Source organism: Gallus gallus, chromosome 3, assembly GCF_016699485.2.
Source record: "Gallus gallus isolate bGalGal1 chromosome 3, bGalGal1.mat.broiler.GRCg7b, whole genome shotgun sequence".
NCBI classification, from domain to species: Eukaryota; Metazoa; Chordata; class Aves; order Galliformes; family Phasianidae; genus Gallus; species Gallus gallus.
The window spans coordinates 72,241,296-72,268,785 of record NC_052534.1 but is presented as its reverse complement, the minus strand read 5'-3'; the positions used below and the strand labels follow the sequence as shown (position 1 = coordinate 72,268,785).

Here is a 27,490-nt window from a genome sequence, read left to right as displayed (position 1 = left end):
CTGTTAAGATGCACAGCTGCAAAATGTTTGAAATCACATGAAGGCAGTGCAAGCGGTCCTGTACTTCCTAGCACAATGATCAGGGTAATTTTGATCCTATATCCACAAGCAAGAAGCTTGTATTTGCTGAAGATCTTGTCAGAACTGTCTAGCTTTTTTGTGTTGTCTCCATTTTATAAACACCTTTGCACAAGATCAAATCCTCCAGGAGTCTTTCTTTAAAAAAAAAAAAAAAAAAAAAAAAAAGCCTAAGTTGAACACATTAAAACTTACAAGGTTGGTTTTCCAGCCAATAGTGTTTTCATATCCTTAAAGTATGGACTTCAAAACTGGGAACAACATTTGAGCAGTAACCTTAAGATTGCTTTGTGAAGCAGCGAGAGTGTTTCTTGCTTTTATTGGACAGCACTCAGTGTGTGTTTTATGACATGAGCATTTTCTTTGCCACAGCGCATTGCTGTGAACTCATGTTGCGATTTTGACAGTTTTTTAGTTTTCTCTTGATGGCCTGTAAGTGTGGTCCAAATAGAGCTCGTTGTATTTTCTGTATCAGCTGTGTTACTGCTTCTAAGAAATGTTTTTTGTTTCTGTATTTTTAAAGTGATAATTTTGCCAGGAAATCAAGGCAATATTTGTATTCTATCATTCTCATAATTTGTGACCCCTCTACTTTTGTGGAGTACTCTGCAAATTCTACTAGCAAAATTTGCCATTGTCTAATTCAATTAAACTTCTAATGGTGTTGAACCAGGACTCAATTCCTTGAGGAGTTCACTGGAAAGAGTTACAGTGCTTGATAACTTACTTTGAGGTTGACGTTAAACAAACCTTCCATTCAAGATACATACTACTAGATGCATGTAATTCAGTGAAAAAAATGAACATCTAGGAGAACTCTGTGTTCCTTTGATGCTACTGATACAATGATCTATGGTTGTTCTAGTGAGTTAACAGAAACTGTTCTCCAATATTTACCTGGTAGGTCTTGCTATTTTTTTATTTTATATTTTTTGCCTGTATTTGCAAATGGATTCCTAAACTAATTCCATCCATCACGTGACACTAGGTTGACTAATGTACATGTGGTTTCTCATTTTTTTCCAAACTTTTTTTCTCAGTGTTTACTCAGAATTAGAGGTCTCCATAACCAGTCCCTTAAAAATTCTTTACTTTGTTCCATGCTGGTGGTATCAAATCATCTAATTTCTGTTCATATCTGGCTTACTTACAGATAAAGAATAGTGTTGAAACAGCAGCAGCGTGTATGGGTTGGATTTTTGCAGGCACAAATTTGAAAATGATCTGCCCTTTCTGTGTTGCTTTATACAACCTCATCATCAACTTTTAGAAATGACTGTGAGGTTTTTGTCATAAATTCGTTGTCTGTGCTTCACCCTTTTCCATGCTTACATTATCATTTTTTATTCTGTTTTATTGATGCTTCTACATCTTCATATGACTCACTAACAAGCGGATCATTTAGTGACCACACACAAACCTTTGTCAGCAATATTTAAGCTCTCATGAAATATTGTAACGTCCAACTTTCTCTAATAATTCTTGTAAGTTTACCCTATTTCATTTTTAGCAATATTTCTTGTATACTTGGGAAAAGCAAATTCTTTTAAGGTTTCCAAAAGAGAAGGTCTCCCACTGATACTCCTTTCATACAAGTGAGAAGCTAGTAGACAGCTATGGTGATGTGATTCTTATGTTGTATTTGGGAACTGCTAGTTTTGAATCATGTCTATCAAGACAATACTTAATACTGAGTTATCCTGTATTCAATTCAGCCTTGCTGTTAGAGAATCATACAGAGCCTTAAAATTCTGATAAAGTGATGCTTTGTGAGTTGTTTAGCAAATACTTCTGAGATTGCATTTATCTGTGCTAATTAACCAGTCATTCCACATTTTAGACAGTTTGTTTCATTCTCTGGTGAGATTAGATGCCTACCTCGTTCCTGGTTCTCCGTCATTAGATGTGTTTATTAGCTTTGTAATCCTTAAGCATTTGGTGATAGGCTGCTGTCTGGGATTCTGAAGCGAATACAGATTTTTACCTGAAGTGGTCCCTTGCTGGGTTTATTATACAACAAACATGAAATGTTCAAGAAATATCATAAGATGATTCTGAAACAGAATTGTTTGAATTATACAGTTCTTCCACACGAACACCTTACTTGTTCTTGTTTATACCTAGAATGTTAACATTAACATACTGATAATTACTGATAAACATGAATAATAGAATGTGCTGCTTATAGGCCTCCTACTGCAGCATTATGAGTGTTGATTTCTTTTTTTTTTTTTTTTTAGTTAGTGAATACCTTGACATTAACAATCATCATCATTATTTATTTGCATTGGAATAGGATAAGTTTTTATCTACAGAGTTCAAATAAGTCGGTAGTGAGGAAATCCAGCCGTTTATTTTTCCAGATGCTGTGGAGGGAGTCTGTGGAAGTTTTTAACAGTCACAGCAACTGTTTCCATTCTGAATGGCTCTTAATGTGGAAAAAAAAAAAAAGTATTTTCCTGTCAGTCTCATTCTTAATAATGCACAGTAAACTTTTTGGGGTACTTTTATAAAGAAAAAGCATTTTGGGGTGTTTTAAGGTTGGAAACCTTCAGCTTTAGAGCATAAAATTTTGGCAAAACAGTATATTATTTGGAAAAAAATGTCCATAGAAGGGGGAGCTCTCAGGCACCTCAACACCTCTATTAACAGATCTAACACTAGTGCTGATTTTTTTTTTCCTCGTTGATAACAGAAACAGGGATAAACATTAAAATCACATTTTAACATACTGTGTATCAGAAACATTTTTACTAGCATTTTCACTATATTTGAATGTTTTCATACTTAATGTTGCTTTGAAGCTTATTTTGTGTTTCAGAATTTTAAGGGGATTTCCTTGCCTATTTTTGAAACAAGTGTTAAGAAAATTACTGATATTCTTTTCCCCCCATTAAGTAACTGGTATGTGCCAGGACAATTACGAGATTCATTACTCCCATATATAATGAAATGAAAGTGGAAGCAATTGGAAAATCATTTCTGAGCATCATTAGTATAACATACTGCATTTCAGTGGCTCTTGTTCAATTCCCATTTGTAACATGTCCTATCATTTCTGTCCTGCCTGACAGACAGAAGGGCTGTTACTGTTTCTCACTTGAGGAGCAAGTTTACAGAGAATTTTCATGTCTTAAATCACAGGATGACTTTGAGCTACTAATGTGACACCATCAACAAAAAGTCAGTTTCAGCCTAGGATGTTTCATGCAGGATAATTTATGAAGCCAAGGAAGTATTAGTGCTACTGCACGATGTGATGCCACTGCTTGGTGCTGAAACACCATGAGAAGTACTGTGAAGGGTTTGCCCATGCAGCAGAATAAATGAAGTCAGACTGGGAGAGAAGTTTAGAAAGGGGCAGCTAGGATGATCAGTAAAGTCTGTTGCACATGAGGAGATTAAAAAAGCTTGACCTTTTCAGCCTAGCAAATGAAGGCTGAGAAAGAATATGGTTGGCCAAGGGAATAAATACCTGGAGCAAGAGAGAGCTGTTAAAAATTATCTCTTAGTTTGACACAGAAACAAATGCGTATAAACTGTCTGAGTAAATTAATCTGGAAATGAGAAGACAGAAGGCTCAGCTGATTTGGGGACTGGCAGTAGTCTTTGGGAGCAAGAATGGAGTTAGTTTTAAGCTGGATTTTTCTTAATGTGTCAATAAGATGGTTCAGTCAGCTTGTCCAGTATAGTAGGGGTATTGGCTTCCACTTCTGTATTCTCTTGAAAGTTACTAAATTCTGTAAGAGAACAGTACAATACCATTGCTTCCAATTCTTTTTTTTTTTCCTTTCATATTCTTTTTGATGGTAAATATATTTTGTATCTGATACTGCTGTGAACTTTGGGTCTCTGAAGAACAAAACTTGTTCGTTCTGGTTTTGATATTAGTAACAAAAAAGGCAGAAGAGAACATTAACATACAAGATTGCTGTTGCTTGATGAATTAGCCAAGTACTTCTTTTCAGCCTTATCTTTCATGAGAGTGAAACTCTTCTCGCTGAAGAGTTAGCAAAAATATAAAGTAATGGAACATTTTTGAGGATGACGTATCAATATCCTGTGACTTCTGACAGAATAAAGAATTAATGATTATGCTGTTGCTCATAACATTTGTAGAGGTCACGTTCCCAAAATTGGCAAAAACTATAAATATTGATAAATCTGCAGAAATTCTTACTTTGGGTTTTTACGTTGTCTGAAACAGTACAAATGAGGTAGGTGAAGGATTAGGTGATTTGTGTGCTGTTTCATCCCTATGTTTTTTATTTGTTGTGAATTGTAGTTGCTGCTACAATTATTTTGCCAAGAAACCTTTCTTTGAATTGAAGCTTTTCTTCTGGGGAGTTTTTGTGCCAGGTGCATAAAAATTTTGAACAGCAGCGTCAGTTTAGCAACGCAAAGCAGATATTGAAAACACTGCAGAACTTTACCTGTGGTTATTCCAATGATGCCGCGAACCTTTAACTGAGTACTGCTAATATTTCATTATTACATTTCTTTCCATGATACACATAAATGTGTACGTAATATATAAAAAGAATGCAAATGAGGGTCACTAACAATATTCAATTGGATTTCTGTTTGAAAAGACTTGTACTATTTAATCACTTAAATTAATCCCCTTGGGCTTCTGGAAAGTGTTGACTTTTTTGTTTTACTTTTGAGTATCTGCATATTACATGTTCCACTTTCTTGCTCAAAGCCTACTGAAGTCCCATCACATGGGCGATCTGAGCTTTCGCTTGCACTTGTGAAGGTCTCAGGCCTCTTCCCTGCCCTGGAAGAGGGTGATCACTGGCACCAGCAAGATAAAAACTGAAAGCTAAGCAGATGTAGGGAAATATGGAGTGAGGAGGGGGATAAGTGCTCACAGGGAAGAGGGAAAATAATAGTCTTGAGGGCTTGAGTTGGTTTATTAGTGCTGCTCTTGTACATAGCCCCAGACCTACTTTTGCAATAATAATTAAAAAACAAACAAAGAAACAAAAAAAAAAAAAACCAAGGTGCAAAACAGTTTTTCATGCTTTTAAGCATGGAAAACAAACAAAAGCAAGAATTAAATAAAGTGCTAAGAAAGCAACGATCTTCCAGAAAATTGGATTTTATAAAATTAGCCTATTATAAACTCATCTTTTACTGTGCCTATAAATGTATCTATACACTGCACTGATCTTGTAATAAATGCAAACATCATTTTTTACACTGTGAAATTCTCACCCAGCTGTTCCACTGTGACTGGACTTCATCCCAAATGTCTTTCATGGTTCACCTGGATGGCCTTGGTGCTTAGTAGAGTGAAATTTCAAATCAGATCTAAAATGCAGTTTTTGAGGGATTTGTGCATACGCTTAGTATGAAATATGTATTTCTGTTGCTGTGCTGTTAAGTATGTGTCTTATCTGTCAGGTCATAGGTGAGTGAGTGAGATTTTGTGGAACTAGAGCTTTTGCTGATATAAGAAAAAAGAGTGAGAACCAATAGAAATGGACTTCTTTTCTCCAAAAACTGAGTTGATCTCTTTTGTTGTCCCCTAAGTGAATTTTTGTCATGACATCTTTTAGTTTTGTTAATATTCTGGATCTAGTTAGAATCTGCCTTTGCTATTACTTATGTCAAGGTTCTGTCCAGTCAATGCAGTTGGTTTAACACAGCAGAAAACCTGAAGGACTTGGGATCAGGAGCCTGTTGTACTAAATTCTGCTTGAGAGTAAGCTATCCCTGCCCCATAAACCTCACAGTTCCTTTTTGTTGTTGTTGTTGTTGTGAAGAGGTTGAACCCCTTTTAAGAAAAAAAGGAAATAGTGTCTCAGTGCAACTCTTCCATTATAGCAGCAGGGCTAGGCTGTTAGTACTTTGATTTATAACAGCGTTGTAATCTAAATAGGAAGCAGGTGGAGTTACAACTGGGTATGATACTTGTGATATTAATGGCTTGGCTTGGCAGTGGAATTTCTAAAGCTGTATATACTTTTTCTGTCTTAATTATGCATTCATTAAAAGCTTTTATACCCAACAGAATAAAGTAAATATTTTTTGATCTCTGTAGTGTGCTCCCAGACTGTAGATTTGCACAGCAGGGTCTTGATAATCTGAATAAATTGTATTTCCCCAAGGAGTTTATCTTTCAAATAAGGTCATAAAGAAATGCATTCTTTCCCCTTAGTTCTCCTTGTGCTTTTTCTGCTATTTATAACACAGAGTACATGAACAGAGGTATATTGTACTCTACTGTGTACTTGGTTATGATTAACTCTAATTTATCAATCTGTTACTTGCATCCTTTTCTGTGGCTTGTGCAATGCAATTATTCTTTAAAGTAAAAATGAATAAGGATGGATTTGGAAGTAATTTAAATACAATGTTTGTATTTTTTTTCTTGTTTGACAATTTATCACATACCTATATTAAAATAAATCTCTGAATTAAAACACAGGCAATGTCACATCATTTATTTTGTGTATTTAATATTGTCTTTCAGGTTATGTTTGTTTGGAAAAGTGATCTTATTTTACAAATGCTTTAAATGTCAGCTGATTGTTAAATTGGTTTGACATCTAAAGGCTGATACTACTGAAACAGAAGACCAGTAATGTAGAACAGCAGAGTCTCTTATCTGGCATGGTGGAGGAGAAGGAAAGTAGAGTGAGTAGATTGCATAGAGTCAAAGGTAGTTTCTTGTTGTAGAAGATGCTGATAAATAACTTGGCCAATTTATTGCAGAGTCGTAGTAGTTATAAGAGACCTCTGGAGATCATCTAATCTAATTTCTCTGCTAAAGCAGGTTCCCTGGAATAGGTTACATGAGAAAGTGCCCAGGAGGGTTTTGAATATCTCTGGAGAAGGAAACTCCACAACCTCTCTGGACAGCTTGTTTCCATGCTCTGTAACCCTCAAAGTAAAGGTTCCTCATGTTCATATGGAACTTTTTGTGTTCCAGTTTGTGCCTGTTGCTCCTTGTTCTGTTGCTTAGCACCACTGAAAAGAGCCTGGCCCATCCACTTGACCCCCACCAAATGGTTATTTATACACATTGATAAGATCCCCTCTCAGTTTCTCTTCTCCAAGCTCAACTGTCCCAGGTCTCTCAGCATTTCCTCCAGGACCTTAATCATCTTTGTGGCTCTCCACTGGGCTCTCTCTAGAAGTTCCCTGTCTTTTTTTAAATGGAGCAGCCCAGAACTGGACACAGTACTCCAGAAATGGCCTCACTGGGGCAGAGTAGAGGAAGAGATGTACCTTCCTTGACCTGCTGGTCACATTCTTTATAATACGCCACAGCATACCATTAGCCTTTGCCTGATTTCTTACTCTTAGGAATACATCAATCTTGAACTTGGAAGGAGTGATGCTTGAATGTCAACCATTAGGCCCTCTTACTTACCAAAGATCTAACCCACAGGGCACCTCCAAGTAGGTCCTCGAAGAGGTCAGAGTTGGTTCTCCTGAAGTCCAGAGCTGCAGTCCTATTTATTGTCTTGTTTCTTCTAAGATCCCAAACTCTGCTATCTCGTGGTCATCACATCCAAGGCTGCCCCCAGCCTTCGCATTCCCAAACCACTCCTTCCTTCCTTGTAAGAACAAGGTCCAGCAGCACACTTCTCCCTGTTGGCTCCACTACCACCTGTGTCAGAAAGTTATCTTTTTATTGAAGTCCCCCATGAGAACCAGTGCCTGTGATCAGGAGGATGCTTTCAAGTGTCTGTAGAAGACCTCATCAACTTTATCCTCCTGATCAGGCAGCCTCTAGTAAACACCCACAACTATGTCACTCATATTAACCTTAATTCTCACCCATAAACTCTCCACTCATTCCTTATCATTCTTCAGGCAGAGCTCCATGCATTCCAGTTGTTCTCTCACATATAGAGAACTCCACTAGCTTGCTTTGGTGGTCTGTCTGTCTTAGAAAGTATGTAGCCATCCATGACAGCATTCCAGCCATGAACTGTTCCACCATGTTTCCATGATTGGCAATGAGATCACAGCCCTGAGATCACACACAGATCTCTAATTCTTCCTGTTTATTCAGGACACTCATTGTCCCTAAAGGGATGCTTGAGGATTCCACATAGCTATACATAGACTTGAAGTTACTGGCCTTCTGGCTGAAGGAATGTCTGTCATTGGTCTGGTTGCCCTGGCTTATTCCCCAGTTGGTTGCAATGGTGTGAACATTACCATTTTGGATCCAACCCCCCAAGTCCTTCTGTTTAAAGCCTCCTTCATCTAGTTAGCCTGGCTGCTGCCAAAAATTGCCCTGCATCTTCTAAACAGGGAGGAATGGGATCCACTTAACAGGTTACAGTCATCACAGAAAGTTGCATGTCATAAAAACCAAGACCCTTGCACCAACATTTGCCACGTAGACAAGAGTTGATGTGTATTATATGTCTATTTCTGGCTCCCCTCTTTCCTCCAACTGGTTGAATTGGTTTGACTTCACTGTGAGATTTTAGAATCATTTCAACTGTCAGTTGAAGATCTGTTGTTTTTTTTTCTTACGCATATTTTCCTTGTCTGAATGTTTCATCAGTGTAACATATGTCATATTAGAAGAGAGGGGATTGCTACCTTTCCCTAGTTCTTTTCAACTCTTTGTGACAGTTTTGCTTGTGTTCCTATTTCATCCTTTGCTTCAAAAAAAATAAGTGGCTTACATTTAAAAGTGTCTACAAACAAGATGCAAAGCTACAAAGCCCTTTTCCTTTTTTTTTTTTTTTAAAGGACATATATGGTGATACAGTACCAGAAGAAATATTTGCACAACTTTAGCACAATATAATAAAATGTATGAAAACCAGAAACAGCCATAACTCTTACTTATAAACAGGAGTAAATTTTCTATTTAGTAACCTGTTACATTTTTCATTTATTTAAAACATTTGTCATTCAGTTAATAGTTTAGCTTGAAAACATGTTCATCAGAAGCCAATCAGACTAAGTTAACAGTGATTGCTTTGATGCTTCCTTTAAAAAAAAAAAAAAAAAAAAAAAAAGCCAGAAGATAAGCTGTATTTTTTTGCCACTAACTTGCATAGTGCATTTTAGTCTGATATGCTTGAAAGTCTTACCAGATATCAAGAGCTTGGTTATCTGATCTGTAGGATATATCTTGCAGTCTCAGCGTGACTTTTTTACCTTCTGATAGAATCACAGAGACAGCAGTGTACAGTACTGTATAATTTTGATTGGAAAATTGGTATGACATTCTAATAATTTTCATTCATAAAAGCTAATGCACTGCTGCTTATACTGTGAAATACAAACCCATAGATCAATTCCAACTTTATGAAAAACACAAATAGGTGTTTTTGATTACAGACCAAGATCAGCCTTGACAAAATGTACTTGCAATATTCATCAAGCAGTAAACGATGAGTCCAGCAGGTCACTAACACATTGTTAGACAAAGCATTGAAAATCTGCCAGCCTACCAATAAAAATAAGTAAACAAATAAAACACATAATAAATAAATAAACAGACACATAATATATGAATAAGCATCTGGAGTAAATGAACAGTTATAAATAGAAATAAATAAATAATATTATAAACAAACAGAAGATGAGAGTTTGTTTTTTTTTATCCAGAGTTCTTCAACCTCTCTGCTGTATGACAGCTTTCATCAAAAACTTCATTTGGTGTCATTTTGAGGGAGTGGAGGGGCCCGAGGGATCATCAAAAATACCAAAACAAAAAATGCAGGTGTAACAGTGTTTTCCACATTTCACTGAAAACGTGAAGTTTTTTTTTTTTTTTTTTTTAGGGAAAAATTGCATTGGTGTGCCACATTAGTCTGTAATAATGAGAAAACGTTGTTATGCTGTCTACAGCATTGCCCTCTGCTGAAGACCATTTTAAGCCATCTGTCCTTCTCCATTGAGTTGGGATGTTATTCCTCAGATCCTAATGCTTGATCATTTATTTGTTTATTTTTATCCTCCCCAGATATAGCTTTGACAAAAGAGTCAAGACAATACATCAAGTTGTTCTAAATTTCTTTCAGAATGTTTGACATTCATTCAGTCAAGGAGCTTTTTGAGCAAATATTCTTCCTAACCAGCCACAATAAAAGCATGGTTGCTGCCTGTTAAATGCTGGGAGATGTACTTTGATTATGCTGTGTGATGTTGGTGCCACTGCTGCATGGTGCTGTGAGGAACCGTCTGTGATCTGCGGATATTAAATCATGGAGGAAGCACATGGACCAGATACTTTTCAAATAAAATTCCTTCCTTTCTCTTTGTTTTTCTGCAGCTATTGGAGATTTATCCTTACCTCCTCTATGTTAATGTGAAGAGGAGGTGAAACCATGGAGCTGTTCAGAATTTCTGTCTTTGGGGCTGATAGTTATTCTGGCAATTTAAACACCTTCTCTTTGTTCTTCCTTGAAAAGAAAGAGAAGCTTCTATGCAACAGTTTAAGTAGATAATGAATGGGATTTGTCTTTAATCCACATCCCTGCCAGTGAAGGTGGGTTTTCAGGTTGGGAGGTAGTGCAGCAAATAGGTGCCTCCGAAGGAATTTGATTCAGTTTTCTCCAGCACTGACTCCTCCAAGCAGGTGAAAAAAATTCTTTCTCCACTCTCCATTGCATATGCATAAACAGCTCCACAGTCATTGGGACAGCCACCCAATTCACACGTTCGAGATGTAGCCCATAAAACCTTCCAAAAAAACCCTCTTCGCACTTTCCCATCTTCCCTGTTGCTCTGCTCGATCTGCCAGCCGTGCAGCTCATTTGACATTTACAAGATTTCTTGTCAGTTTCATTTGGTTCTGCCATCCCATCCAGCAGAGCAGCGAAAGTGAAATTGCCTTAATTCAGTCTGTTTCTCTTCCCTGCTCTAGTCCCAGTGTTAACGAACCCGTGGAGTGGAACTGACAACAGTTCTTGTCACTTTCACACCTGGAGCTGGTCAAGGAGAAGGCTGCTGAGAGGGAGCAATGCAGGAAATTGGAAGGTGAAAACTGGGGCTGTGAAGGGGAGAAGAAGAGACATGTGAGCATACAGCAAGAACAGAGAGAATGGATAAACAAGCTTCTTTCCCGAATGCTTTTCTCTAACCTGGGTGAATTCTGAAGAGCCACTGGTCTAGAGTAGCTGACACTAATTTACAGGGGGTGCCAAGACAAAAACAATAGTCTATAAATATAAGTTACCTGGTACCAGGATGAGGAAAACATCTTGCCTAGACTGTAGCTTTTGTCTCTGCAGGCTTGCTGCTGCGAGAAGGAAGGGGACAAAGAACAGGAGGCCAACATCCACTATAGATTGCTGTCAGTGGTTTGAAAAAGGACTATTTGTTCACTGAAGATAAACTTATGCATAATAAAATGTAGCTCACCGTCTTGAATTTTGTGAGGTTTCATGGAACTGAAATTTGTACTGCACGGGTGCTCTAGATCAATCTGAACGGTAAATAATGGGCAAACAATTGCTTTGTAGAAAACTACTGTAGTTAAAAATATACTTGTTAACTCCTGTGAGCTTTTGTTATAAACCATGCTGGTGTATTATTCTATATACAAATCTATATTTCTTATAGATGCTGTATGCATATGTAACTGTTGCAGTTGCAATATAAATGACTAGTATCATACATATTTGCATATGCTCTGGTAACATTTGCACATACATTTTGAATTAAGCTATGTTAATTTCAAGTTGTATTACCTTCTTCTTCCTCAGCTTCCAAAAGAACAGCCTTTTTTTTTTCTCATTATTTGAGACTTGTGGGGGTTTTTTTGATCTTTTTTTTTTTTTCTTCTGAGACATATTTTGTTTGCTTCATCCATTTAGGAATTAAATAGTTTTAATTACTTGGACCTGTATAAGCTTGCGGACCTCTTCAACCTCACTTTGTTGGAGAATGCAGTGGTTGACTTCTTAGTAAAACATCTCTCTGAGCTATTGAAGAGTCATCCTGAAGAAGTTCTGGCACTCCCATACTGTCTCCTTCGAGAGGTTTTTAAAAGTGATAGACTCACTTCACTCAGTGAAGAACAAATCTGGCAGGTAAGAAGACTGGTGAATGAGCAGAATGTGTGATACTCTCTTAAACCATTGCAGTGCGTTGTTGTTTTGGATCCCTGAAGCAATCTCAAGTGAGAATAAACGTTGAGAAAAAGCTGCGAATAACAACTGCAGGAAATGTTTCAATTAATTAAAAAATAAATGTATTGCATTAGTGCAGTTAGTTTGTTTGAAAGAAAACTTTGTTTTATTGGTTAATTTGTGTTATTTCGATGTGGCCAGAGATTTTCTTCCAGGTCAAGCTTTGACTGGTGGGAAGAGATGACTGATGCATCTGACTCAATTGTCATCATCTCTGGTGGGGCCAGTGCCACAAGGCTGGTGGCAAATCCGCTGCTGCAGTCTGTCCCACTTGCTTCAGACAAGCTTAGCTGCATTACTTCAGCTAGTGCTTGAAATCCTGTACTGCAACTGACTTTGCCTAAAGGAAACTGGACTGCTCCACTCAAAGATGAGTGGAGGCTTTGGTGGAAGGTTTGTAGCAAGAAGCTGTTGATAGCAAACATTTCCTTTAAATTAAGTTGGATCCAGAAAAGCACCAGGTTGGCAGCCATAGAATATTAACAGTATTAAATACAAATACTAAAACTAAATGTGTCACTGGAAACATTCCTACGAGATGTCTGTAAAAATTATAGCTTGTGATATAGTGAAAGTAAATCTCTACAATGTTTGTTATCCAAATGCTTCTTCTGTTTTCTTTTTGCTTTTTTATAGAAGGAAAGTATTTCAGGATATTTTAAGGTTGAATGTCATTTACTTGAAAGAAACCTGTGCTTTCTTTTAGGAAGCTGGTTATCTTGGTCTATCAGAGAAGACTGAAGAGTCTTTCTATTGATTTGTATTTCAGTCTCTCTTATTCATCTACTTATCTTTTGGATTATTTAACTATATAATTTCCTGAATATGCCATTATTTTCTCAAAGTGTAAAATGTGTGTTCGTTTGTAGGGCAGTTCACCTTCCATGGATGAATAATTTCACGCAGGAACAAAGTATTCTTAAACAATGAAAATATATCGTTAAGCTCTTCAAACCACAAAGACAGTATGCATGTGCACCTTAACCCTTCTGATAACTGATGCAGCATTTTCCAAAACTTTGAGGCTAGATTATGGAGTATTTCAGGAAGATACTTTCTGCAGATAGTATTATGGAGCTAGAGCATTTCTTGTGATGATCTCTGGAGGCTGTCTGTACAACAGAAACTGCAGCAAACTATCTGTGATGTTTTTTGTTGTTGTTGTTTTATTTTGTTTTGTTTTTAGGCAGGATACTCTGGAGTCCTAGCCCATATTCCATTTCTCATAAAAGGTTTTGATGTACAAGTTTGTATAGGAGGCATGTCTGGTTGACTGATTTGCTTTGTTTTTCTGCGGATTCATTGAAATCTCCCAGCTATTATGCTTGTAGATACTTTTGCTAGAAAAGTAGCTGCAGAAAACCATTCAGGTATTATTTAATGCCAGCTCTGTAACGAACAAGCATGCACAGGGTTGTGTCCAGGTACACTCTGCAACCTGCTGAAACAGTTCGAGAATTTGGGTTTTTAAATCTTGTGTCATCCTATCATGCAGGAAGAAATAGTTTTTTTAATTGTGTACACTCCTGTCAATGGGCACCCAGTGAGGAAAAGCTTATGTTTCTTTCTGTCGCAGGGTCATACTGAGGAGAGATACTCATAGGTAATGCGCTGCTTTTTGAGTGACAACAAACTCCACTCTGTCCATTTAAGCGTTATCATAATTGCCTCTCTAAAGGTTACTAATGCTGTTATGAAGAATTTTTTAAACTAGTTTTTTGCTGTAGGCAAAACGTGTGCACCTTTTAATTCAGTCTGTACACCCAGGAATAAATATGTATTTACAAATATTCCGGGTCTCTAGAATGAATTAAAAGACATACATACATATTTACCAATTTAGGTATTCAGAAGGCAATAAGAAACTGGTTTTGCTTTATCTTAGTAAATAAGTAATTCCCTCATAGTCAACCCAATAGAGGAAAATCAAATCAGACCAACTGTATTGCCTCAAGTGTAGTTAAGTTCATCATTTTTGCTAAGGTTATAGTGGTAATGCAATATACCATGGAAGAATCTAATATTCAGCCCAGGGTGAAGATTGGGTATGCCAGAGGATTAGTGTCAGGGTGCTTTATAGAAGTGAAACTTGATGGACAGGTTGGAGACAGATCTACAGAATCTCATTAAATTGCTGAATTGTTCATTACTGAGCACTCTCACTGTAATAAAGTGCTCATTGACTTTGACAAATCCCCATTCCATGTCTTAAGGAAGAACAGCAAAGCAAGAGGTGTTGGGGAAGCTAGAGGAAATTGGCACGAAGTGGGGCAGATAATATAAAAGCTGATGGGGGGTGCTGCCATTTGATTTGTCTGTCTTACCTGTGACTAGTGGTGCTTCCTCTGCATACATGCGCATGCATGTTATGGCAATATAAATTCACAATGTCCCCAAGGCACCTTTACTAGGAGGGCTCCAATGAAGCCCTAAGCACAAAATCAAGCTTCCCTCAACAAACCTCTGGAAAAGATGTCACTGTCTGGAGAGCACAGTTATTTTTGGTAGTTTAAATTCCAAATGTCCACTGGGCAATTCAATCCTGCTGCACATAAAGATTAAGGCAGTTATTTTAATGTATCAAAATACACAGAATGATGCTTGAATGTGATTTACGCCGAAGTGATTGCACCTCACATCTGTCACATCTGGGATTTTTGTTAGACTACCAATTATAATTTGCCCGATTTCAGTGAATATTGTGAAATACAAGCTTGAACACACTATGCTTGAGAAAATCAAACAGTAATATTAATGTCAATATGTTAGGATGTGGATTAGTGTAGTATGACTTGGTGATTCCCATTGAATCTTTCAGAAAGAAAAAGGTGACTTGCAAATCAGGTTAAAGTGGACAAACTACACAGTTCACTTCTCTTATTACCTCTCAAAATCTTAAGAAACTCTTAGGCCTAGTGTAGGTGTCTTAAAATAGTGGAGAAAATAGACAAGAGATATAATTATTTCTTAAAGCAAGTAAGCAGAAAGAAAATCCAGCAGAAACCCCGTGTAGGCTAAGAGATGGGAGAAACTTGCTAGCCTTAATGTAATGATTTTTGTTTTAATGAGGCTAAGCTTGTAATGATTATTAGGTGACATGAATTTTTTTTTTCAATATTGATTTCTACATTTTGCCAGTGTGTGAGATTATGAAATATTATCTGTGATTTGTCAGCTGCATTAAGGTATGAGTTTGGTTGAATAAAAATAAAGGAAGAAAATCAGAGAAGAATCCTGAAGATGTTGGAGGACAAAAAGCAAATTCTTTGCTATTTTGTTATTCATCGTGAACTGCTCAGCATGTTTTATTCACAAGAAATATCATGATGAGGACATAAATGTCTAGTTTATCATGGAGTGAAAAGCAAATCCTTTCATAATTGGCCATTACTAGACAGGCTCATTGGCTCTACTTTAAGGAAGCAGATGAATTCTTTCTCTTGATAATTGAGAAGGTAACTAACATTGTACAAAAGAAAGCATTCTCAGAGATATCTGTCAAGAGCAAGCTTCTTGCTGGCAACATAAAAAGTAGAAACCAAGCCAAAATTTTAAGTGATAAACTCATGTTAGTCGTAACATAGGTGTGCCTTATCATATTCGTGATTAAAAACTTTGATGTCGTGACGCTTAATTTTTCATATTTCAAGGATCATACTAATTGTGACAAATAGAAATATCTGCTGGATAGTTCTGGGAGATCAGCAGTATATTGATCAAATGATGTTGTATTTAATATTGCCCTTGATCTAAGGTGAACTCTTGAATCACATCAAGCAAAAGCATTCTTAACATTAGATCAGTATAGATCAGTTCCTTCCCCCCCTGCTACTACTGGTTAATTAAATTGTTGAAACAGATATATTTTTAAATAGTTAACATTAAAATAGATCACTTTTAGTATTTGCCAATGCTTCTTCTGAAGTTAAGGTTAGGAAGTTTTTTTGTTGGTTTTTCTTTTGCCATTCAACTCATTTTCGTGACTATCAACTGCATAGCAAATAACCTTGGAACAATGGGTAGAAAAAAACTCCATGAGCAGTTTATTCAGCTGAAAAGCATGCAGCTGGATCTTTTCCATGACTAGGCTCCCAAGATATTCCAGCCCTGTGAACTTCCTTGTGTGCAACTTGTGAACTCGTGTTCATAAAGCAGATGTTCATCGTGGGAAGTTGTAGCACTAGTTATTCCTTTCGTTACTATGAAGGGTAAGTGCAAAAACAGACTTGTTTCTGTATTAGAAAAGTGCTACTGCTTGAATAAATTGAAAAATAAGACAGGAAGACTACATGTTATAGGTGTTATGAGTTGTTAAGTGTTTCATAAAAATGTATAAATTCAACTCTTTTACTACATATGTATTTATCCTCTTCTTGGGGGAGAGTAAAGTGACCTACTTTTAACTGTGTTTTCTTGCACTTCATCTCCATTTGGAATCTCCCTGTGACAATCGTGGACAGCTAAGTGTATTCTCCAGCAGAAATCCCAGAATTCAACGCTGTTAGAACTCTTGCTGCGTGTACATGGTAGCAGGCTGTTACAATGGAGCAGTTCTCTGCCAGGGACAGACCCTCTGACATCTCCTGTGCATCTCCAGTGATGCCTACATCTTCCTATGTAGGACAGAAGGGTCTAGAAGCGGGTTGTCATGTTCCACTTACAAACTTGCCACGCCATCAGTGCAGTACTTCAATCTTTTGTGCTACTGATCGTTTGATTCTGAAGAGCAGTTCTTAATACAGAGAGAGCAAAATTCATGTTTTTCAGGGGTACATGTGTATTGTGACAAAATGTGGACTAAGTGCCTTGGTAAATGTGAACTTACGTTTTACTGCAAAATAAGTAACAATATAAAATAGCAAGTGAAAGAGAGCATTTCGGTAATCAACGTTGTGTTTAAACAATATATTAGCCTTTCACTGTTCAAGAAATAAGCTTAAGTGCTCTTTTGGGCAATAAGTAAAATCATGTCTGGTGGTCTAATGCTCATCCCTGGTGAGTATTTAGCCCAAGTGCAAAACCACCACATTTAAATGTGTCTGTCAGCCTCTCAACACAACGGACATAGGAGAGAAAAAAAAAGTCTGACGCACATCAAGGCCGAGGTGATTTGGTAAGGCTACGTGAGGAAATTAGCATTTTCTTGTGGATATTTTTCTGTGTTTTCATCTCCTATTAAATGTCCTTTTCATGATCAGTCTATATAAAAGTTCCGAAGAGCCACTCGTGGATCACTGTGACCACTGTACTGGTTCTGTGATGCTTGCACTATGTATCATCACTAGCTGCAAGCAAGATTACATTACCCTCAAACAAAAATAGTGTGAAAACAGAATCTGTAGTAGGATTTGGATTCCATTTTCCTAAGGCTAATCATAGTAGCAGGTATCTCACCTGGACTGACTGTGTGCAGTGGTAATATTCCTTACAGTCCTTCCAGATGGTTTGTCAACACAGGCATGTGCTTTGGTTTTGGTACAGTATCACCAGTGTAGAGAGCAAATCAGCAGTTGTAGGTCAGAAGCTTCAAGGAGATCTGTGTTCTCAGGAGCTGGAGACTGGGAAGGGCACGTGCCTGCTGCAGTAGATTGAGGCAGTGGATTGAGGCAGCTGAATATCACACCATGCTCTGTCGATGTGCTCAGGTCACACACACATACTTCCTCATGTAATTTCTCATAGAATCATCATAGAATGGCTTAGGATGAAAGGGGCCTTAAAGACTTTCTGCGTCATTCATAAAGTATTTACATTTTGACTTACAGTGAAAATGAACGCTAGCTCTTTTGTACTGTCCCCTTAACTTAGGAAACACCTTTCTCCTTTGGTCTTCATTAGCTTAAATCTAGTGTTCTCCTAGTCTTAGACTTTCTGTAAAGTTCTGTGAGCTTTATATATGGTTTTAGTCTGAATTTTTAAAAGTTTCTGCATGTCATTTCTTGAATATTGGCTAATCTTATTTTAGTTTTTATCAACTGTAGCGCTATTGAAAGGGATTTTCTATATTAAAAATAAGTTTATGTTAGGAGCAATTGTGTGTTCTCCTAGTTTCCTTTTTGTTACATGCCTGTACCTATCAGAAAACTTGATTATTTTGCTGCCAGTGCTGCGAGCAATAGTGGAATTACTGGAGGGCATTACTTTTGCCTCAGAGTCCTACAGTAACATTGCCTCACCTTATTTATCCGAGATTAACTTCAGAAAAGTATTTAGGGAGGCTGCTGTGCCCACAGCTATTGAATTTAGGTCACTTCTTCAGCTAAGCAAGGGATGTCTGCTTTGATTTAGAAAGCCAAAAAGAGGACATCAAGGTGTGCGCACAGCAAGACAGTTCAGTGATACTGCATTCTGCATTTGAATTGATCTGTTATGGTGGCTTTTGTGTTGACTGCTTTGCTCTTTGTGGCATAGGTCTATTAGAGATGATCTGAAGTATAATTGTAGAATTGTATAATATACAGATATATCTGTTTACATGATAGAAAACTGCTTTCGCCATAGTGCGGTGAAAGCCAGACATGGTTGGAAATACACATTGCCTTCATTTTAAGTTAAAGAACAGCATAAAAAAAAAAAAAGTCTAAAACGCACAGATACCAATGATCAAATGAGACAGTCTGGTGTTACAATCTTAGTTAACATCTTCCATTCAGATACAAATATCAGTAATCTCTAGACTTTCAGCATCCCTGTAAAACTGTTTAGTGCTGTTTCTGATGGGTTTGAACTTGTTGAAAATGATAAAAAAAATTAGAAACTCTTTTGAGAATCCGCAGCTCTGTATTTCATTCAGTTTTCTTTTGAGAGCTGCCATTGCCTCTATTTGTAACTTGGAACCAAAGAAGACAGAGAAAGAAAATTAAGCTTCAGGTTAGCTAAAACCATACACACTTTATGGGATTCACATTTCAGCAGCTGCTGTTGTTTCAGCTTGCTTCAGATAAGATTTAATTTTTAGTAATAAACTTGTTTCTTTTAGTCTTGTAGGAGGGAAGCTCTGACATTCCCTATTCACAAAATACATCTGAGATCTTAAAGCCATGTTTGCAAATACATTTAAGTGTTTAGATTACTTTTAAAAGTAAATGATATTGTTAGGACAATTAGTTGATTTTGAAAAACTAACATCATTTAAAAGTAATGAGTCCTGCATTAATCTGAAGCCCATCATGTGGGGATTAAAACAGAAATTAAAACTAAAACAGAATCAATGAAACTGATACATCTAAGATGTTATTTGACTGAAAGAGAAATTACTCTGTTCTCAAAGAAGCTGAGTGAGCTTTTGCTAGCGTGCTTGCTTTTTGTTTTTGTAATTAAGAATGGAATGGAGGAAAAAATCCTAACTTAAAAATCAGCTGAAAGAAATACCTCCATAGAAGCGTACGCTTATCCTAATGTAAGTTCTTCATGGAATTTGAAGGAAGCAGAATTAAATTGTCTGCTGATGAGAAAAGGCTTAAATATCCCTGAAATTAATGTTAGTGGCTCCATCCATACTACAGCAAGGTTCCAGCAATGCTTCAGAGTTGAAGTATCGAGTTTATTAATGCATAACCTGGATTTCAGCAGCTGGTGTTTGATAGTTGCAGGAATTAAGTGGACAGGAGGAAGAAGAGGAAATCCAGGCAGACCCAGAAAAGTAAACTGATGCAGTCAGAGAGCTGAGGTCATTAAAAAGGTAGAGAACAACAAAACAGAAATAAAGTTATTCTTGCAGCTAAGGTGCTGGTGGTATCGCTGGTGTAAAACAAAACAAAAAAAACAGCCTGGTGATTTCACTCGGAAAAATTGACCTTGGTTATTTTATGGTAATATGGCATGTTGAGAGCACGCATATATATAAACCAAGTAAGAAGAGTATGTACTTTGATGTGCATTTTTGTGTGTGACCTAAGGTATTAATGACATACAAGTCCTGTATAGCTGTTGTCAAGATTATTATAGAAAATGATACATTTTTATGTGATTTGTTGGATTTGCCTATTAAATCCATAGAAAATTATACCCTAACAATAGGGAAGAAAGGAATAGGAATCTTTCTATATTCAAGAACCACTTAGACTAATTTTCACAGAGCTATGCTGCATATTTTATAGAATTTTGTCTATTTTGTGCCTATTTCATTCTCTAACAATTTTTACTGATGAAAGCTTGTAGATTCCTGTCTCCAAAGATAGCCACTATACTTTTAAAATATATTTCAAGGGAGAAAAGAGAGGAGTAGCAATAAAAACAACACGTATCGTATTGTGAAAGATTGTCATTTCCAGTTAAAATTATATACCAGCACCTACTTTTAATGCTAAGTGTGGCTGTGTAAAGTTTTAGCTCACTTGATGTCAGCCTGAATGTTTCCTCTAAAAACAAAACAGAAAAAAAGATGAGGAATTCTAAATTTTGAAATTATGACTGCTGGGTCAGTGTGGGGGTTCTCTGCCTCCATGTCCCATGCACGCCGTTCTCATCCTGTTGGAGAAATGAGAAGCCAGGTTTATTTAAGTTAGCATAATGCTGTGATAAACTTTAACCCGTTTAAACTAAATACCAAATCACAGTTGAGACCCTAGTTAGATAGCTCTTTTTATTGCAACTGTTTATTGCCCCTGTTCATTGCAACTTAAAAAAGAAATAAACAAAAAACAAAAACAACTGGCTGTGGAGAAGGATTGTTTGTCTTCTTTAATGCTCTGTATGGCTGGACCTATTTGAAAGGAAGAAGCAAGATCCAGATGTGAATTTTTGGGTTTTGTTTCATTGCTTTGCTCAGGTTAGACTGTCACCCTCCACTTCTTTCTGATGACCTTGTTGAAAACAAAAGTGACTTTGATTGCATCAGTGAGTAGAGCCTTTCCAGTGTGATCATTCCCAGCTCATTTCTTTGATTTATTTGTGTGCTTCCAGGTGTGATAGCTGTCGCAGGGCACAAGTTGTCAGTAGGTGAGGTACTTGTGAAGGCTGTTGCAGTAGGGGCTGCACACTAGCTCATGTAGGTTTTAAACACAGTTGTACATATGGAAAGTCATTGCTAGGAACCACATTGTGCCTTGCTCACTCCATCCATCATAGCAGAAAAATGAGTTAGGTGCAAGAAAGCACATCTGTAGATTTGCGTTTGTAGAGGAGCTCCAACTGACTACAGAGGAAACTGCTCCATGGTTTGAGGACCTGATTGTACAAGAATACCGTTGTCTAGAAGTACAACACGAAATAGTTTGGTCTGTTCTGCTCCAAAGAGGTTAAGAATGTAGTGTTTTATAGTCATTATGGAGATATGCTTTTCAGCTACAAAAAATGTATTCAATACTTTTGTCACATGATCAATTTTGTCCATCAGTATGGATGTTTCAGATACCTACGTATCAACAGGCTTCATTCTTTGGCATGGAGCACAAAGTCTTCATGGGACTTTGATAGTAGAGATGAGTTTCAGTTGTGGACAGGTTGAAGGAACAAAAGATTTTGATTATGTGTCAGCAGTACCATTGCTGTCTTCTGTCATTTCACTTAATTTTTCTCTCTCTGAGTTCCCATGTCTAGAAAGTGATTGAAATGTACACTTCTCACAGAGAAACTCAAGTTTTAGTGCTTATAAATTGCTTTGAGATACTTGGAAGGAAAGTGCTATATAATTTTGAAGTTCATATTCCCCAGAAGGTGTAAAATGGCAAACTTCCATGAGCTGTGATAATTTACAACAGCTGAGAGTTTACCTTCTGTCCCTACCTTACTTCACTTTGTGCTTGAGTAGATGAAAAGTTTAGTTTTTCCGTTATAGCATCTCATTGCTTTAATATAATATGATGTATTACCATATATAATGTTATGTATTAATGTAGTTCAGTTTTCCTTTTATGAAGCTGTTTGGTTTTTTTTTAATTATAGTAATTTTTCTGCAAGTCTAAAAAGCTGAAATATTTTTATTGAGGTTAGTCAATATCTTCTAGGTACGCCTCTGTCAAGTCTCATTTCCATTAACAGTTAGGAATAGTAAAACAAATACAGAGGATGAAGTGTTTAAAAGAATCATAGAATGCCGTGGGTTGGAAGGGACCTTAAAGATTATCACAGTTTTGAAAATTATACCCTTAATTCCTAGCTTTTTATAAAATGACATTTTTTTTTCTTATATGTTTCAGTAAAATCCTTGAACTTGTAAGATGAATCTACCACTGTCTCTCCCATAATGTTTTTGACAAAATAAGAACTTTTGGGGGAAGGCCAGTATCATTATGCCAAACCAGAGAGTTTGAACGCTTATGGTAAAGCACTGGACTGAGAACACAGGGTCTGTATTTGGCTGGTGGAAAGTCTTTGGGATGAGTAATTCTTCCTGTCCTTGTAATGCTGTTGTGTGGAAAGATTTATTGAAAATACTGAGACAGACATACATGTCCAGAAAACATTGAGACAAGTGTTAAAATTGCTACTAATGGACATTTTTGACTGAGAAATCTGACAGTCTTGTGCATTATATGTCCTCCTTGTACCGACTGAAGACTGTAGGTTGCTCCAAAAGTAATGCCTCCTATTTATTTGCGTGGAAACTACAGCAGGTACAAAGAACGCAATAACACTATGTGGTAGAGCAAATTCTAAGCTGCAAAATGCCATTTTTTTTGTTGCTGTTGTTTGTTTTTTTAACAGTCACCACCATTAGCTATGCGTTTTTCAACAGGAAAGGAGAAGAGTGGACAATGGACATACTGGAACACAGAAAGTTCTGTACAAAAATGAGGAAAAATTTCTTTACTTTGAGAGTAACAGAGCACTGGAATAAGCTGCTCAGAATGGTTGCAGAGTCTCCTCTAGAGATAATAATAATAATAATAATAAAAACTGGACACTTTTCTATGTAACCTACTCTGGTGCACCTTCTTTAGCAGGAGGTTGGACTAGATGATCTCTAGAGGTCCCTTCTAACTGCTACGATTCTGTGATTCTGTGAAAACTAACCAACAAGTGTAGAACAACTTAGCAGACCAAGAGTTTCCTGATGTAGTGCTCTGGCAAATATGCTGCAGCTGTTGCACAGACTAATGAAAGACCAGGACTAGAGGCACTAACAAGTGCCTTCATGCTCCAGATATAATGAGTAGTGGAGTTCTCTAATATTCCTATTGGGATCCAAACTTACTGAAGTCATAACTCATTTATATTTGGCTTCCTTCTCTTGGATGCCTGAGCCTACTGTCTGATCCATTGCTTCTCCCAGCCCAGTCTATCTGCAGAGCTCAGGCTGTGGCTGGATGGGCAGTGGTTACAAATGAATCTGGAAGGCTGCATGTCTCGTCTTTACTGCCATCTGTTTTCTCAGGCTCCAAGTTTGGGTGTGCACTTTATCTGCCCACCTTGTACACAGTCTTTACTCTGCTGCTTGAATATATGTTGTGATCCTTGTGGTGGGGACACTGGGGAGTAAATGTGAGCCATTTGTTTGCTATTTGCATACAGAGAAACATGTTTTCTTCTGAGCCTTCACTCCATCCAGTGATGTGTGGTGGCAAATTCCCAAACTTTATTTCCTTTCTCCGTTGACATGTTAGCATTGTTTTGGGATCATTACCAGAAGTTCACTAAATCTATGTATATATTGTCAACAGTGTCTTCATACTTGGAAAGGATGGGCTTTGAAACAGAAGGAAAGGTGGAATTCAGCTGCCAGCTGAGTGAAAGAACTAGGGAAAATCCTTATTAAGCCACTGAAAGGCTGGCCAACTTGTTATGCTTTGTTTATATAGGATTTGGAACTGGTGGATATCACTTGGGCTGGGTTTGGAGTCTTCATGCTATCTGAGGGTAGTAGACTTCCCTCACTTTAAAAAGGAAAAAAACACCCTCATTCTCTATGCTTATGTGCTGACTTACTGCAACAACAGAAAGAGCTAGTTGAAAGATACAGGCAACCTATAGGAGAGGGATAACTTGAAAATATTGGCTAATTATTTGGTTGGTATTTAAAATCAGTTTGCAGCTCCTTTTCTTTCCAGAAAATCTGCTACTGAGAATTTACTTATATCATCAGTGGGCTTCAACAGATAAAAGTGAAACAGAAACAAGTGGGAATGTCATCCTCTGTGTCAGCAAGAATGTTCAAGCCTGCTCTTAGCTTCTTCAGTTTAGGACACTCGTGTTTTCCACTTGGACAGATGTTCTACTTACAGCTTTTAAGGAGTTAAAACTTCCATTCTGTCTTGTGAGGATATCGTACAAGAACCAACATGTCTTAGAAGACTTTGGTGTGTGTCTTCTCTATCCAATTCTCATTCAGACAAACAACAATCTTTGCTTCTCAGCTGCTTTCTTGTTTTGGTACACTGACCTGAGCACTGTCATGCATTTTGTGACGCCTGACTGAATAAATCACATCTGATGATGGCCAAGATCAGAGAACAAAAGATTTTCCATTCATCACTTGAAGTAGTTGTTGCCTTCAAAGGTACAAAGAGCTTATTTTGATTTACACTACCTTCCTGACAGAGCCTAGGGAGGGTGGGAAGCCACATGGCTGGAGCTGGCTGAGGCCAGGAGTGGAAGTGAGCTGTAGTTGGGGAGGTGCAGGAACCCTTCATCTTCTATTTTTTTTTCCAAATCTTGCCAAAGCAGCCCTGGTTTTTCTTTCTTATCTTTTTTTTTTCCTTTTTTTCTTCCTTCCTTCCTTTATTTATTTATTTATTTATTTTTAGTTTACTTTCCATGAGTGAGGCACTTGATTCTGTGCTAATAAGTAATGTAAGAATGAGATAAATTCATTTCCCATCCTTTACAATGTGAGAAAGAACAACCCACCAGAAAACTAAATATTGATGCTGTCTGCTGCACTGATAATTGGTCTCTGCTTTCATCTCCAAACAATCCCTTGCTTGGATTCCATTATTCATTCTAAGCGGAAAAGGATTATTAATGCAGTGTTCTTTATTTTTTTTCCTTTGGTGTGTGTGTGAACAAGAGAGCAATACTGCAATAAATGTATTGGCTAAGAGAAAACATTTGCAAGAGCTCCTTGCCCATTTTTTTAATCTTCTCTTATCATGAAGAATGTGAGCAGTGATAAATCGTTCTGCTAATCAAACAGCACTGAAAGGTTAGGTCATTGGAAGTCTTTAGTCATTTTGTGCTTTTCAAGAGTGAATTTGTTAAAATTATGCTGAATATCCACTTAAAGCCTCGGCTGAAAACCCTACCTGTGTTTTATAACTCTGCACTGTCAGAACTCATAATAAGTCAAACATTCTTTCAGAGGTACTCATAAGGGAGAAAAAACCCTGTAAATTTAAGAGTAATTTCAGATTGTAAATGAAAAAGAGAGGCACGACTGTTCATTTGCACCAATCATGCCTTCCTTTCATCTGCTCTGATTAGGCCTGGTGCGGTTTCATCAAACTACTCCATCACCGAGCTGTCACTCCAGTCGTCTGTTGATTGAAAACAATCAGGGCTCTGATGGCACAATTATTCTGACCCTTTAACTAGAGGCTGCTGTGATAATGAAAGGTTGATTATGATAGTTTGTGCCTCTTTCAGTTTGCCAAGAAGGTTAATTTGGGCATCAGACGGATGTTTAATGGGCGCTTGCTGGCTACACTGAGGTAAATGAGAACGTGCAGTCTTCGATATTGCACGGATATAGTTTGGCTGTCAATCATTGTCATTTTGAGTTTGTGCCTCACACTCTGGAAATCACATTTTATTTTTTCCTTGGGATTTAATTTATTCTGTGCCCTGAGGAAGTTCTTTCGCTCCATGACCTTCACAGTAGCTTTCTCTGTCTTTTTTCCCTTCCCTCAAATGGAGCCCAAAGGCATAATATATCTAGAGGAACATTTTTCTTTCATTTTTCGCATTAGGGGGAAAAAAAAAAAGAAGGAAATTTTAAAATCCCTATTTATCTACTCACCCCGAACAGAGTAAATGTTTTAATTCTGATTGTAAAATCAGGATGTGCAAATGAAAGCTTGCCTGCTTGCTAATGCAGCACCACACCGGGAGCTGCTTACATACATAGACATTTGTAAAACTGACAAACAGGTAATTTTAAAATGTCACTGTGTAAAGAGGTTGGGGGATGGCACAGCAATATTTTCGGAGACTGCGCACGTATGCCTCAGCCTGATGTCTTATAAAGACGGTCTCAGTCACCGTAGTACAACTTTTTGAGTTGGAAAGTCTCTCTTCAGGGTTCAGGGGCAAAAGACATTTCATTGCTGATTCAGAGATTATTAATATTTACTGTGTTCAGATGGAGAGAATCCTATGCATAATTTTGTAGTTGTTTGGCTCAAGGTGCAGAAGAAATGCAAATATCTCATAATTTTGATTGTTCTACATGCAGCTCGTTACAGTCTTATTTTTATGCACATTCTTAATTCAAAATAAAAAGATGAAGAAGATTTCCTTCCTTAAGGCTCTATAGCATCTAGGTTTGGGTCACTCATTTCCCATGCTGAAAAATATAAGGTACTACTTGATTGATACAATTGCTGTACCTCACGTTTACTTGATGAGTTCTGTGCTAGCTTTCTAAAAGTATTTGTGTGTAACCCGTGGCTTTGAAAATTGTGGGTGTTTTTCCACAGAAGGAATTCTTCGCTCATATGCTTTTATTACATGGCTGATACAGTCCAATTTAGTTTGCCATAAGTAAAATGCTTAAATTGATATCCTAAACCCTCTGGGTTTTGTCCTCTGTAGTCCCTGGAGGAAGGAGGACCGTGAGACCCTTTGGAAATCCAAATTCAAGCCCATTGGAAATCTCTTCTCATTTTAGTACATTGCAAATTTCCACAGAATATTTAATGGACTTTAAATCAGAGCTTTAGTAGAAGTCCTGGCTTATCCCTGGGTTATGCTCCTGTACTTGACGTGAAAAGCTAGAATGCTGCTGCAGATAGCCAGCTATTGAGAGACTGTGGTTTTGAGGCAAGAGGTTTCTGTCTGCAAAGTCTGCTGAAATAAACTCCATGAAGACACCAAATCATGTTCAAATTGATAGTCAGCATTTTAAGAGGACATGCAGCAATATGGTGTAAGCTGAAACCATATGCTGAACTAATAAACTCCAAAATCTGCTTTGTGAATTTCTCTGGCCTCTCTTAAAGTGATTGCAGTAGTAGCTTCCACAACACAGCTTGTCTTATTTATCCGATCTGTAGCACTGGCCAACATATAAATGTTATAAAGATATAAATTTGATTTATTCTTCTGGCCTTTTTTCTTATGTTAAGCAACAGAAAGACCATTCACGTGACATTTGTGTTGAAATGAGAGATTTTCAGTTTATATTTTTTTAT

At 37.3% G+C, this 27,490-nt stretch overlaps 1 protein-coding gene across 11 annotated transcripts in view; it reads left to right on the top strand.

Annotated features, from left to right (window-relative positions):
* Positions 1-27,490, top strand: part of KLHL32 (kelch like family member 32) — a 114,155-nt gene that overhangs the window by 60,597 nt on the left and 26,068 nt on the right. For 9 of the 11 annotated variants that reach the window (XR_005858574.2, XR_005858573.2, XM_046939258.1 and 6 more), the window contains one exon: positions 11,886-12,101. The exons of 1 other annotated variant lie outside the window; for it this stretch is intronic. Coding sequence is in view for 5 of the 10 variants with exons in the window: in XM_046939258.1 (XP_046795214.1) it covers positions 11,886-12,101 (216 nt within the window). In the remaining 5 variants the exon portion in view is untranslated. Of the gene's footprint in view, positions 1-11,300; positions 11,502-11,885; positions 12,102-27,490 lie in introns of all 11 variants that reach the window. One more of the 11 variants, XM_040697932.2, reaches the window with a different exon arrangement.